This window comes from Schistocerca nitens, chromosome 3 (assembly GCF_023898315.1).
Source record: "Schistocerca nitens isolate TAMUIC-IGC-003100 chromosome 3, iqSchNite1.1, whole genome shotgun sequence".
Lineage (NCBI taxonomy): Eukaryota > Metazoa > Arthropoda > Insecta > Orthoptera > Acrididae > Schistocerca > Schistocerca nitens.
Genome location: NC_064616.1, coordinates 610,423,744 through 610,438,029, shown reverse-complemented (window position 1 = coordinate 610,438,029; position 14,286 = coordinate 610,423,744). Strand labels below are relative to the sequence as shown.

Here is a 14,286-nt window from a genome sequence, read left to right as displayed (position 1 = left end):
TATACAACAAAACGCCGAGTAAGCATAAAGTCATCGAGGCACGGCAGGGTGTTCGAGGGAAGATACGGTTGCTAAGATTAGGGAATTTTACACTACTGGCCATTAAAACTGCTACATCACGAAATTGACTTGCCACAGACGCGAAATTTAACCGACAGGAAGAAGATGCTGTGATATGCAAATGATTTAGCTTTTCAGAGCCTTCACACAAGGTTGCCGCTGGTGGCGACACCTACAACGTGGTGACATGAGGAAAGTTTCCAACTGATTTCTCATACACAAACAGCAGTTGACTGGCGTTGCCTGGTGAAACGTTGTTGTGATGCCTCGTGTAAGGAGGAGAAATGCGTACAATCACATTTCCGACTTTGATAAAGGTCGGATTGTAGCCTATCGCGATTGCGGTTTATCGTATGTCGACATTGCTGCTCGCGTTGGTCGAGATCCAATGACTGTTAGCAGAATATGGAATCGGTGGGTTCAGGAGGGTAATACGGAACGCAGTGCTGGATCCCAACGGCCTCGTATCACTAGCAGTCGAAATGACAGGCATCTTATCCGCATGGCTGTAACGGATCGTGCAGCCACGTCTCTATCCGTGAGTCAACAGATAGTGGTTTGCAAGACAACAACCATCTACACGAACAGTTCGACGACGTTTGCAGCAGAATGGTCTATCAGCTCGGAGACCATGGGTGCGGTTACCCTTGACGCTGCATCACAGACAGGAGCGGCTGAGATGGTGTACTCAACGACGAACCTGGGTGCACGAATGGCAAAGCGTCATTTTTTCGGATGAATCCATGTTCTGTTTACAGCATCATGATGGTCGCATCGGTGTTTGGCGACATCGCGGTGAACGCACATTGGAAGCGTGTATTCGTCATCGCCACACTGGCGTATCACCCGGCGTGATGGTTTGGGGTGCCATTGGTTACACGTCCCTGTCACCTCTTGTTCGCATTGACGGTACTTGATCAGTGGACGTTACATTTCAGATGTGTTACGACCCGTGACTCTACCGTTCATTCGATACCTGCGAAACCGTACATTTCAGCAGGATTATGCACGACAGCATGTTGCAGGTCCTGTACGGGCCTTTCTTAATACAGAAAATGTTCGACTGCTGCCCTGGCCAGCACATTCTCCAGATCTGTCACCAACTTAAAACGTGTGATCAATGGTGGGCGAGCAACTGGCTCGTCACAATACGCCAGTCACTACTCTTGATGAACTGTGGTGTCGTGTTGAAGCTGCATGGGCAGCTGTACCAGTACACGCCATCCAAGCTATGTTTGACTCAATGCCCAGGCGTATCAAATGGCTCAAATGGCTCTGAGCACTATGGGACTTAACGTCTGAGGTCATCAGTCCCCTAGAACTTAGAACTACTTAAACCTAACTAACCTAAGGACATCACACACATCTATGCCCGAGGAATGATTCGAACCTGCAACCGTAGCGGTCGCGTGGTTCCAGACTGTAGCGCCTAGAACCGCTCGGCTACAACGGCCAGCCCAGGCGTATCAAGGCCGTTATTACGGCCAGAGGTGGTTGTTCTTGGTACTGATTTCTCAGGATCTATGCACCCAAACTGCGTGAAAATGTAATCACAAGTCAGTTCTAGTATAATATATGCGTCCAATGAATACCCGTTTATCATCTGCATGTCTTTTTGGTGTAGCAATTTTAATGGCCAGTAGTGTAAGTGGTAACAGAGACTGCAAGAAATCTCTAAACCAGTTACTGAATCTCTCTTGGAACTTTCAGCGAAATTCCACAACGACAACGATGACACTAATGGGAATTTCATTAGCCGTTACAGCGTCGCTTGGATAGACAAAATATTCGTTGTCAGTGGTGAAATACCATACATACAGCCAGCCGCCATTAATACTGCTATTTATTTAGGTAAATAGTGCCGTAACCGGTTTCGAACTGACAAGTTCATCATCAGACGGCTGTTCATATGATTTGCAAGATACACATTACATAATCTTCAGTTTTCGACTTTTATTCTTCCACTGTGGCGAAATATTCTTGGTGTGTTGGTGCCCTACGGTGGAAAACAGTGTTAGAAGCGCCCTATGTGAAAGTAACTAACCTCCAAACGATGGTGGTTCAAATGGCTTTGAGCACTATGGGACTTAACATCTGAGGTCATCAGTTCCCTAGAACTTAGAACAACTTAAACCTAACTAACCTAAGGACATTACACACATCCATGCCCGAGGTAGGATTCGAACCTGCGACCGTAGCGGTCATTCGGTTCCGGACTGGAGCGCCTAGAATCGCTCGGCCACTCCGGCCGGCTCCAAACGATGAAATACAAATATGTGAGGTTAAGTGGTTATGGTACTTACGTCGAAAATTCAGCGTAATTCTGTTGCGAAGATGCAGGATTGTATTTTTGGAATATTCCAAAATATATCCAGCACTTATGTAATCTGTACAACACCATATTGTGCAAAGCAGCACACACACACACACACACACATACACACACATACACACACACACACACACACACACACACACACACACACACATACACACACACCAAACACAATTTGCCACATGTGAAATTATCACAAAGGTTGCAGATTTACAAACACAACAGTGTCAGAGACGTTCTCTCTCAGACACATTACAATATGCAGACTGCTTTGTTCTCACAGTATGACTGTTTTTAAAGAATAACATAACATAATCAAAATTAAAACACAAAGATAAACCTTACATTATGAGCATATAATATTACAGATGAAGTTGACAGATGTAGTAACCAGCTTGTGCGAATGCTACTAACATGGTGTTATGTAAATACTGTGCTATATGCAAGGAGCAACATAGAGGTGAGATAAAATGAATAATATGACAGTAACAATTATATTAACGTCAATGGTGCACTGAAATTTTGAATCAAGTATAGTTGCAGTAAAGTTTTTTTTTCCCAAGGAATCAAGGTAGCATTACAAGTATTTATATTACAAAGACTAAACGTTACATTGTGAGCATACCATAGTCAGTGATCATTAATTACATATAAATTGGGAAAATGTGGTGGTCAGTTGTTAATTATATGGTACTGTGTAAATACAATGTAATAAACAGGTGACAACATATACATGAGATACATGAATGATGTGACATTAGTAATTATATTAATGTAGTATGGCACACTACTTTTACCAATTGTACAGTTGCAGTAATGTGTGTCTGAGCAGGCAGCCATATTATGATTTAATACTTTATTTGGATTATTGATTGCAAGTTGTTGTTAAAAGGAGTAGTGTTTAGTTATGTTTTAAACTAGTTAATAGGTGAGTGAAGTTTTGTAGGAAGGTTGCATTGGCTAGCTCTGTCTGTTCATTGAGAATATGATGTGCTGATTTGCTTTTATGTTTATATATTTCTATCTCTTCAACCAGATTCATGAGGCTACCTTTCTCAACATGACGCAATACTTGGATGTGGTCTTCAATGTTTTTTACTCCATGTTTACTGAGAGCTGTGTGGATTGCAAATGCAGATTTGAAGGATTGTTCAGACGTATGGCATCTACATGTTCTTTGAATCGAATCTCAAAGTTTCTCCCAGTCTGTCCAATATAGAAGGAGGGGCAATTTTGGCATCTGAGTTTGTATATACCTGATCTTTTGTATGGGGGGTTGTTATTCTTTATGTTATGAATGGTTATCTGATGAAGTTTATGGTTTGTGTGGAAGCTTATATTTGTGTTTTTGAAAAGATTACTTATTTCATGGGATATGTTCCCTAGGAAAGGAAGTGAGAGATATTTTCTGCTGCTTTCTGCAGACTTTTGTGTTGACTGCATAGATGTCTGGTGTGGGGCTTTGTTGTTTGCTGTTTTTTGGATTTTTTGTGATAATTTATCAATCATGTGTGGATTATATCCATTGTTTAGAGCTATGGCATTGATGATATAGGTTTCTTTATGTTGTTCAACTGGTTCCAGTGGAATTTTGTGCAGGCGATTAAGCATGGACCTGAAGTATGCCATGTTATGTTGGTTTGGATGGCAAGATGAGCTGTTGATGCACACATCTGTGGCTGTTTGATTTCTGTAAATTTCAAAGTGATGTTTCTGGTTTTTGCTGAAAATTTTTAAATCTAAGAAATTGATGCTGTTATTGCATTCATGTTCAACAGTGAATTTGATGTTTTGTGCATACGCCTCAGCTTGGTTGCTAATGCGTCAATTTCTTCATTATTACCATCAAAAAGAATAATAGTATCATCTACATACCTTTTATAGTGGATGATTTTGCTGTTGATGTGACTGTTAGTTTTGAAAAAATGTGTATTCTAAGTGGTTAATGTAAATATCTGCTAACTTCCCAGCTAGGCTGCTACCCATTCCCAACCCAACATTCTGTTTGTAAATTTTGTTATTAAACCTGAAGTAATTGTATGACAGCACCAATGTGAGTAGCTCAATGAGCTCATAGATTTCTGCCATACACAGATTGTGCTTGATTATATTTATGGTGGCCTCTATATGGATGTTAGTATTGAGATTTACAATGTTAAGCGATGCAAATCTGGCTGTAGTGGAATGTGCACATCCTTAATTTTGTCAATGAGCTCATACGTATTCCTAATATGTGGTGTGTATGTATGTATGAGTGTGTGTGTGTGTGTGTGTGTGTGTGTGTGTGTGTGTGTGTGTGTGTGTGCTGCTTTGCACAATATGGTGATGTACAAATTACGTAAGTGCTGGATATATTTTGGAATATTCAAAAAATACAATCCTGCAACTTCGCAACAGAATTACGCTGAATTTTCGACGTAAGTACCATACTTAACCTCACATATTTATTTACTCTGTATTTCATCGTTTGGAGGTTAGTTATTATCACATAGGGCGCTTCTAACACTGTTTTCTACCGTATGGCACCAACACACCAAGAATATTTCGTCACAGTGGAAGAATAAAACTCGAAAACTGACGATTATGTAATGTGTATCTTGCAAATCATATGAACAGCCGTCTGATGATGAACTTGTCAGTTCGAAACCTGTTACGGCACTATTTACCTAAATAAATATCAGTATTAATAGTGGCTGGTTGCTGTCTTCTTCTCTGTAAGAATTAACCTACATTAATTGTACACAGCCACGGTCTCACCATGTCAGTTTTAGACAAAATAGCTTAAGGTTCAGCAGACCGGGTTTTTTTGAAACTGTATATCACCGATCTTATTGTTTTTTTATTTAAATTTATAGGCTGCATGCCCAACATATATGGTTTTTCACCACTGACAACGAATATTTTGTCTATCCTAGTGACGCTGTAACGACTAATGAAATTTCCATTAGCGCCATCGTTGTCGTTGTGGAATTTCGCTGAAAGTTCAACGAGAGATTCAATAACTGGTTTAGAGATTTCTTGCAGTCTCTATTCCCACTTACACTACTGGTCATTAAAATTACTACAACAAGAAGAAATGCAGATGATAAACAAGTATTCATTGGACGCATATATTATACTAGAACTGACATGTGATTACATTTTCACGCAATTTGGGTGCATAGATCCTGAGAAATCAGTACCAAGAACAACCACCTCTGGCCGTAATAACGGCCTTGATACGGCTGGGCATTGAGTCAAACAGAGCTTGGATGGCGTATACAGGTACAGCTGCCCATGCAGCTTCAACACGATACCACGGTTTATCAAGAGTAGTGACTGGCGTATTGTGACAAGCCAGTTACTCGGCCACCATTGACCAGACGTTTTCAATTGGTGGGAGATCTGGAGAATGTTCTGGCCAGGGCAGCAGTCGAACATTTTCTGTATCAAGAAAGGCCCGTGCAGGACCTGCAACATGCGGTCGTGCATTATTCTGCTGAAATGTAGGGTTTCGCAGGTATCGAATGAAGGGTAGAGCGACGGGTCGTAACACATCTGAAATGTAACGTCCACTGTTCAAAGTGCCATCAATGCGAACAAGAGGTGAAATCTCCATTAGCATCATCGTTGTTGTTGTGGAATTTCGCTGAAAGTCAACGAGAGATTCAGTAACTGGTTTAGAGATTTCTCACAGTCTCTGTTCCCACTTAAAATTCCCTAATCTCAGCAACCGTATCTTCTCTCGAACACCCTTCTGTGCCTCGACGACTTTATGCTTGTATTGTATTGTATGTTAATCGGGGACCTAGAAACGACGGAGAGGCTCCGTCCCCGCCGCAGCCGCAGTGGTCCACAACCCCACGACGACCACCGCAGTCCACTGCAACCCTCTGCCGCCCCACGCCGAACCCAAGGCTATTGTGTGCTTCGGCCCCAGGTGGATCCCCCAGGGAACGCCTTACACCAGACGTGTGTGACCGCTATGTTTGCGTGGTATAGTAATGGTGGTGTACGCGTACGTGGAGAACTTGTTTGCGCAGCAATCGCCGACATAGTGTAACTGAGCCGGAATAAGGGGCACCAGCCCGGACTCGCCGAGGCAGATGGAAAACCGCCTATAAACCATCCACAAACTGGCCGGTTCACCGGACCTCGACACAAATCCGCCGGGTGGATTCGTGCCGGGGACCAGGCGCTCCTTCCCGCCCGGAAGACTTTATGCTTACTCGGCATTTTGTTGTATACTACTCGGAGTTCTGTGCGGCGTGAGGTTTTATATACCCGCTCTTCTTCTTCTTCTTATGCTGCTCCCCCTTCTCGGTAATAGCTATTTGCCCTTCAGTTATGTCACCTACTTTCTTTTCAATTGCGTTAACCCGTCCATACAATGTCCTCTTCTCTATAACAGCTATTTCCCCTTCAGTTAAGTGGTTTAATTTCTTCACGACTGCATTAACCCCATCAGCAGTCCCAAAAGGGTATGACAATACGTTTCTTGTTCCCTGCGAATGTCTCAAACTTCACGTTCAAGTGGCTGAATTTTCGCATCCATGTACAATCGAACTGCAGTTGGTGCAGAACCTGAAGATAACGATATGTGCACTAAATGTGATGTGTTGTTTCAAAACCTAAATACTGCTCTCTCAATAGCCAACTATAGTGAGAAGGTAGAGTTACTGACACTGATACCAGGTAGCTACTCTAAGCAGCTGATACAGAAATACACTCCTGGAAATTGAAATAAGAATACCATGAATTCATTGTCCCAGGAAGGGGAAACTTTATTGACACATTCCTGGGGTCAGATACATCACATGATCACACCGACAGAACCACAGGCACATAGACACAGGCAACAGAGCATGCACAATGTCGGCACTAGTACAGTGTATATCCACCTTTCGCAGCAATGCAGGCTGCTATTCTCCCATGGAGACGATCGTAGAGATGCTGGATGTAGTCCTGTGGAACGGCTTGCCATGCCATTTCCACCTGGCGCCTCAGTTGGACCAGCGTTCGTGCTGGACGTGCAGACCGCGTGAGACGACGCTTCATCCAGACCCAAACATGCTCAATGGGGGACAGATCCGGAGATCTTGCTCGCCAGGGTAGTTGACTTACACCTTCTAGAGCACGTTGGGTGGCACGGGATACAAGCAGACGTGCATTGTCCTGTTGGAACAGTAAGTTCCCTTGCCGGTCTAGGAATGGTAGAACGATGGGTTCGATGACGGTTTGGATGTACCGTGCACTATTCAGTGTCCCCTCGACGATCACCAGTGGTGTACGGCCAGTGTAGGAGATCGCTCCCCACACCATGATGCCGGGTGTTGGCCCTGTGTGCCTCGGTCGTATGCAGTCCTGATTGTGGCGCTCACCTGCACGGCGCCAAACACGCATACGACCATCATTGACACCAAGGCAGAAGCGACTCTCATCGCTGAAGACGACACGTCTCCATTCGTCCCTCCATTCACGCCTGTCGCGACACCACTGGAGGCGGGCTGCACGATGTTGGGGCGTGAGCGGAAGACGGCCTAACGGTGTGCGGGACCGTAGCCCAGCTTCATGGAGACGGTTGCGAATGGTCCTCGCCGATACCCCAGGAGCAACAGTGTCCCTAATTTGCTGGGAAGTGGCGGTGCGGTCCCCTACGGCACTGCGTAGGATCCTACGGTCTTGGCGTGCATCCGTGCGTCGCTGCGGTCCGGTCCCAGGTCGACGGGCACGTGCACCTTCCGCCGACCACTGGCGACAACATCGATGTACTGTGGAGACCTCACGCCCCACGTGTTGAGCAATTCGGCGGTACGTCCACCCGGCCTCCCGCATGCCCACTATACGCCCTCGCTCAAAGTCCGTCAGCTGCACATACGGTTCACGTCCACGCTGAGCGGCATGCTACCAGTGTTAAAGACTGCGATGGAGCTCCGTATGCCACGGCAAACTGGCTGACACTGACGGCGGCGGTGCACAAATGCTGCGCAGCTAGCGCCATTCGACGGCCAACACCGCGGTTCCTGGTGTGTCCGCTGTGCCGTGCGTGTGATCATTGCTTGTACAGCCCTCTCGCAGTGTCCGGAGCAAGTATGGTGGGTCTGACACACCGGTGTCAATGTGTTCTTTTTTCCATTTCCAGGAGTGTATATACCCACTTCCGCACATTATTTGGTTTCAAAAGCTCGTAAAATAGAAAATGAAAAAGGTATTTGGGCTTGCCCATATACTTACTGTGGTCAGTCCGTGAAGGAAGTATGCACATTTATTTACTGCACTAATTTGAAACTTGTTTGTTTCACCATAACCAGTGGCACAGAAAAGAAGTACACAAAGACGGATCTTATGCTTTTGTGTATATGTTAAGAGCTGTAAGATAAATGTCGGTTGCACGAGTGTGCAATGTGTCCTGATGCCGAAGTGATACTGACAATGCCTTAACTTATGTGTTGTGGGAGGGAGGAGAGTTGGTGAAGATGACAGAAGAGACAAAAAAGTTTGTCATAGAGGTTAGGCATTGGGTCATGAAAAGAATAGCTCACTATCATATCCGGAGGATCCAGGGACAGGCCATAGCAGAAGTAAAATCAGCCAACTCACAGAATACTGACACATTAGTTCTTCATTTTGCTGAGAACTGGTCTGTAGCTTTCCATAAGGAAATTTAAAATTACCACTGGCACACTTCACAGGTATCAATATTCACATGAGTTGCTCACTTTCTTGGAACATCACACTGTTTTGCTATTGTCAGTGATGATCTCTTTCATGACAGTGCACATGCATGCTGTGTTGTCAGCATGAGAACAGATGACATGGCATCTAGAGATCATGTAGTTTCTAAACGTGTGTTTGTGATTGATGGTGCAGCACCTCATTTTAATGAAGCCTGTGGTAAAAATTTAATCAAGTCACTACTGGGCTGCATCCTGGAGAGGCACATGCAGTACATTGCAAGAACGGTTCTCCACTAAATGCAGCCTGTTACTGTGTGTGAAATGCAGAGACCACAGTATACGTTAGAAGACTTCGTAGTGAGCCACTTCCTTTCTTGTAAGTATGACAATCAGTGGTGGATGGGCCAGATAATAAGTGTCTCTCATGAGCTGCAAGATATAACCGCCAACTCATGGTTCTGCTTATGCTTTCAAATGGCCATCATCAAAAGATCGGTGTGCAGTTCCCATTTACCAAGTACTGCTCTTGTTGGATCATCCTTGTACAAGTGCAAATTCAACTCTGCTATACAAGTTCAATGAGAAGCAAATGAAAACAAAAAGAACTCTTTAAGAGTGCTGTGTTGATTGTTACATTGTAGGCAATTTTAATTCATGGAAAGTCATGAAGAGGTAAAATCGTGGCAGAAGACAATAATAATTTATGAATAATATATTTAAAAAATGGGTATAAATATTCTATAGCTCATTTTTGTTATAAAACGCTTTCGAAAAAATTTGTGAATTGTTTTCCCACTCACTTACAATGTTGTAAAGTAATTATTTTGATTCAGAAATACCGGTTTTGCATGACATTTACTTAAAATCAGCGATAAATTTTAATATATAAGTGTCAATGACTTTTTACCTTGAGAGTAGAGGTAGTGCACCTAAATATTTCTCACGTTTTGTACACTCTAATTGTACATTCCCTAAGTACAGTGACCAACTAACGCCCCATGAATTTCTCATGGAAAAATTCCTGTAGTAGTTGGTGTTAGAGCTGCACCTTTTTTAGACTGAAGTCAGCTGATAGGTATACCTGCTTAAAGGAAGTGCCTCTAATTAAGGGCTCACCTCCAGAGGATGTAATGTTTCCAAGTAGAGAAGGAATTAGCATATTTCATCAAAATATAAGAGGTATTAGAGATAAAGTTAGTGAACTGCTAATAGATGTTAACTCTGACATTATTGGTATATCAGAGCACCACTTAAATAATTTGATAATTTAGAGGCTTCCTTTACCAGGCTACAGATTAGCTGGCTGTTTCTCAAGGAGTTCCTCACGGGGTGGGGGAGTGGCTCTGTACGTAAAACACGGTATTTCATTTGAGTACATATACGTATCACGACACTGCACTGAACAGATACTTGAAAGTTGTGCAGCATTAGTTGAATTTAGTGAAACTAAACTTCTAATTGCTGTTGTTTATAGGTCCCCTAACTCCGACTTCAGAACGTTTTTGCTCAAGCTAGAGAGGGTTCTTGATTCACTTTGTAGGAAGTACCAGAAAGTAGTTATATGTGGTGACTTCAATATTAATTTTGTACATGATTGTGCAAGAAAAAGGATGTTAGTAGATCTCCTAAATTCATATGATCTGATGCAAACTGTGTTTTTTCCAACTAGGGTGCAGGGGAACAGTAGCACAGTCATAGACAATATTTTTATTCATTCTTCATTACTAGATGGGCATTCTGTTAGTAAAAGGGTCAATGGCCTTTCAGACCATGATGCACAAATTTTAACATTAAAAGGTTTTTGTACTCAAACCAACGTCGTATTTAACTACAAACTACGTAGGAAAGTTAATCCAACAGCAATAGAGAGTTTTTCAAAACTTTTCAAGGAACAAGAGTGGCAAGTTGTTTATAATGCCGATAATATAGATGATAAATACAATGCTTTCCATAACACATTTCTCATGCTCTTTGAGAGTTGCTTTCCATTAGAACATTCTAAACGGGGTACTAGCAGTAATGGACAGCCCGGTTGGCTGACTAGTGGGATAAGGATATCATGTAGAACAAAGCGGGAATTATATCAAAATTTTAGAAGTAGTCACAATCAAGCTACGGTAGCCCGTTACAAACAGTAATGTAAGGTGCTTAAAAATGTTATTAGCAAGGCAAAAAGTATGTGGTATGCAAATAGAATAGCTAATTCACAGGATAAAATTAAAGCCATATGGTCAGTTGTGAAGGAAGTGTCTGGCCAGCAGCACAAGGTTGATGATATAAAGTCAGTTCGCAGTAATAATATTTCTGTTACTGATAAATCAGATACATGTACAGTATTTAACAACCATTTTCTGAGCATTGCTGGTGAATTAAATAAAAATTTAGTTTCTACAGGAAATCATATAAATTTCTTAGCAAATGCCTTTCCGAGATTGACGTCTGAAATACACCTCTGTGATACAGACAAGAGGGAGATTGAGTCAATAATTAAATCACTGAAGACTAAGGACACTCATGGTTATGATGGAGTGTCTAGTAGAATATTAAAGTACTGTGCTGCACATATTAGCCCTGTATTTAGCCATATTTGTAATTTTTCCTTTAGGAAAGGTCAGTTTCCTGAGTGATTAAAGTACTCAGTAGTAAAGCCGCTTTATAAAAAGGGAGAAAGGGATAATGTAGATCATTTTATACCTATTTCTATGCCATCAGTGTTTGCAAAAGTTATCGAAAAGGCTGTGTATGTAAGGTTAATTGATCATTTTATATCACACGATTTACTATCAAATGTACAGTTCGGCTTTAGAAGTCGTTTGACAACTGAAAATGCTATATTCTCTTTTCTCTGTGAGGTACTGGATGGGCTAAACAAAAAGTTTCGAACGCTTGGCATATTTTTTGATTTAAGAAAGGCATTTGACTGTGTTGATCTCACAATATTGCTCCAGAAGTTGGACCATTACGGAATAAGGGGAGTAGCTCACAATTGGTTCACCTCTTACTTTAGCAACAGGCAGCAAACGGTCATTATACACAATGTTGATAACGGCTGTGATGTGGGATCTGAGTGGGGTACTGTCAAGTGGGGGGTGCCCCAGGGATCAGTGTTGGGGCCGCTCCTGTTCCTTATTTATATAAATGATATGCCCTCTAGTATTATGGGTAACTCTAAAATATTTCTGTTTGCTGATGACACTAGCTTGGTAGTAAAGGATGTTGTGTGCAACATTGACTCGGTTTCAAGTAGTGCAGTACATGAACTCAGTTCATGGCTTGTAGAAAATAAACTAACGTTAAATCACAGTAAGACTCACTTTTTACAGTTTCTAACACACAATTCAACAAAACCTGACGTTTTAATCTCACAGAACGGGCATATGATTAGTGAAACTGAACAGTTCAAATTCCTAGGTGTTCAGATAGATAGTAAGCTGTCGTGGAAAGCCCACGTTCAGGATCTTGTTCAAAGACTTAATACCGCCATTTTCACTATTCTAACGGTATCGAAAGTGACTGATACTTTGACACGTAAATTAGTCTACTTTGCTTATTTTCATTCACTTATGTCGTATGGTATTATGTTTTGGGGTAACTCTTCCCATTCTAGAAGGATATTTTTGGCTCAGAAACGGGTGGTTCGGGCAATAAGTGGTGAGAGTTCACGAACCTCTTGTCGACCTCTGTTCACGAGTCAGGGTATTTTGACATTGGCCTCTCAATATGTATATTCCTTATTGTCGTTTCTTGTTACCAATATTAGTTTAATTCCAATAATAAGCAGCTTTAACTAGGTTAATACTCGGCAGAAATCAAACCTCCATTTGGATCGGACTTCCTTAACTCTTGTGCAAAAAGGTGTGCAGTATACTGCTGCATCCATTTTCAATAAGCTGCCACTCGAATTCAAAAATCTTAGCAGTAATCCACGCGCTTTCAAATCGAAACTGAAGAGTTTCTTCATGGGTCACTCCTTCTATTCTGTCGAGGAGTTCCTTGAAAAATTAAGCTGATTCTCATTGTAATACTGATAGCGTTTGCTTAAACTTATGGACTGATTTTCTTTCAGGTTCATGAATATTTATTTTTATCTGTTATTACTTTTATGTTATAAGTTCATGAACTGACACGTTCCATGACCTTGGAGATTTGCTCCTCAATTTGGTCCTAAGGAACTTGACATGTAAATAAATAAATAAATAAATAAACACTTAGGATGGGAAGTTTTGGAGAAAATAATGTCAAAATAACCAAAAAATTGCAGATTCTTTCATCTTTATGTACAAATATTTTGATAGTTCAAGAATTTCCTGCATTAATGTCATAGCTGACAGTTAGCAGTCCTTCCACTTTATCATTTCTCAAGACAGTTAATATCCTGCGACTATTCATGTTTTAAAAACATTATTTTGAAATTCGCAAAAAGTTACAAACTTCCATGGCTTACTTTTCCAAAAAAAAGAAAGAAATGAAAAAAATTCAGACTTTGTATGTATTAGTCATGTCTCGTAGAATTTGGAACAAAGTATATATTGAAAATAAATTCAGATATCTATAACTTTTGGTTTCCTTATTACAATTTTTCAATTTTTTTCTTTCGTTACGACACTTTCTCAAGTACTCTTATTTACAGAAGTCTATAGCGTTTTAACAAATCATTAAACAATCAAAATATTGTAGTTTTGAAGAGGTATCACGTGGAATTTTAACATATATTTTTTTCAGCAAACGCTGAAATAGTGATGTGACACATTCACACTTATCTGTATGATGTCAGATGAAACCGCCCTTGTATGAAATGTGGCTGCAGTCCTCCTTCAAATACGTGCATATCATACAGCTATTGAAAGCTGCTCTATCCTTCACAATCATTTCATTGATCGGACACATCGCGATGCTTCCACAACGACAGTTCAGCACAGACTAAACCTCTTCCACCAGTTTTGGTCATGTGAGAAGAGAAGAAAAAATTTCCCCCTGATTTGGATTTCCCGCCAATTTCTGTGTGACGGTGTGATGGTGGGACGCCGGCACAGCCCTAGGACAAAGAAACTCCCACCAAAATTCGAAATGCCCGCAAAAATTCGAAATTCCCGCCAATAGGGCGGGTGGAGAACGATGCATACAGTATACAGTATGACGTGACTCCAGAAAGTAAGTTACACACTATTACGTCAAGCCAAGTAAATTTTATTGAATGCTGCACTACACTTAAAAGTGACATAGATATATGACACT

The 14,286-nt window shown here is 41.6% G+C and overlaps 1 protein-coding gene across 1 annotated transcript in view; it reads left to right on the top strand.

Annotated features, from left to right (window-relative positions):
• Positions 1–2,809: 2,809 nt before the first annotated feature.
• Positions 2,810–14,286, top strand: part of LOC126249358 (uncharacterized) — a 122,010-nt gene continuing 110,533 nt past the window's right edge. Inside the window, exon 1 of the mRNA XM_049951010.1 lies at positions 2,810–2,855. Within this exon, the coding sequence (XP_049806967.1) occupies positions 2,810–2,855 (46 nt within the window). The remainder of the gene's footprint in view (positions 2,856–14,286) is intronic.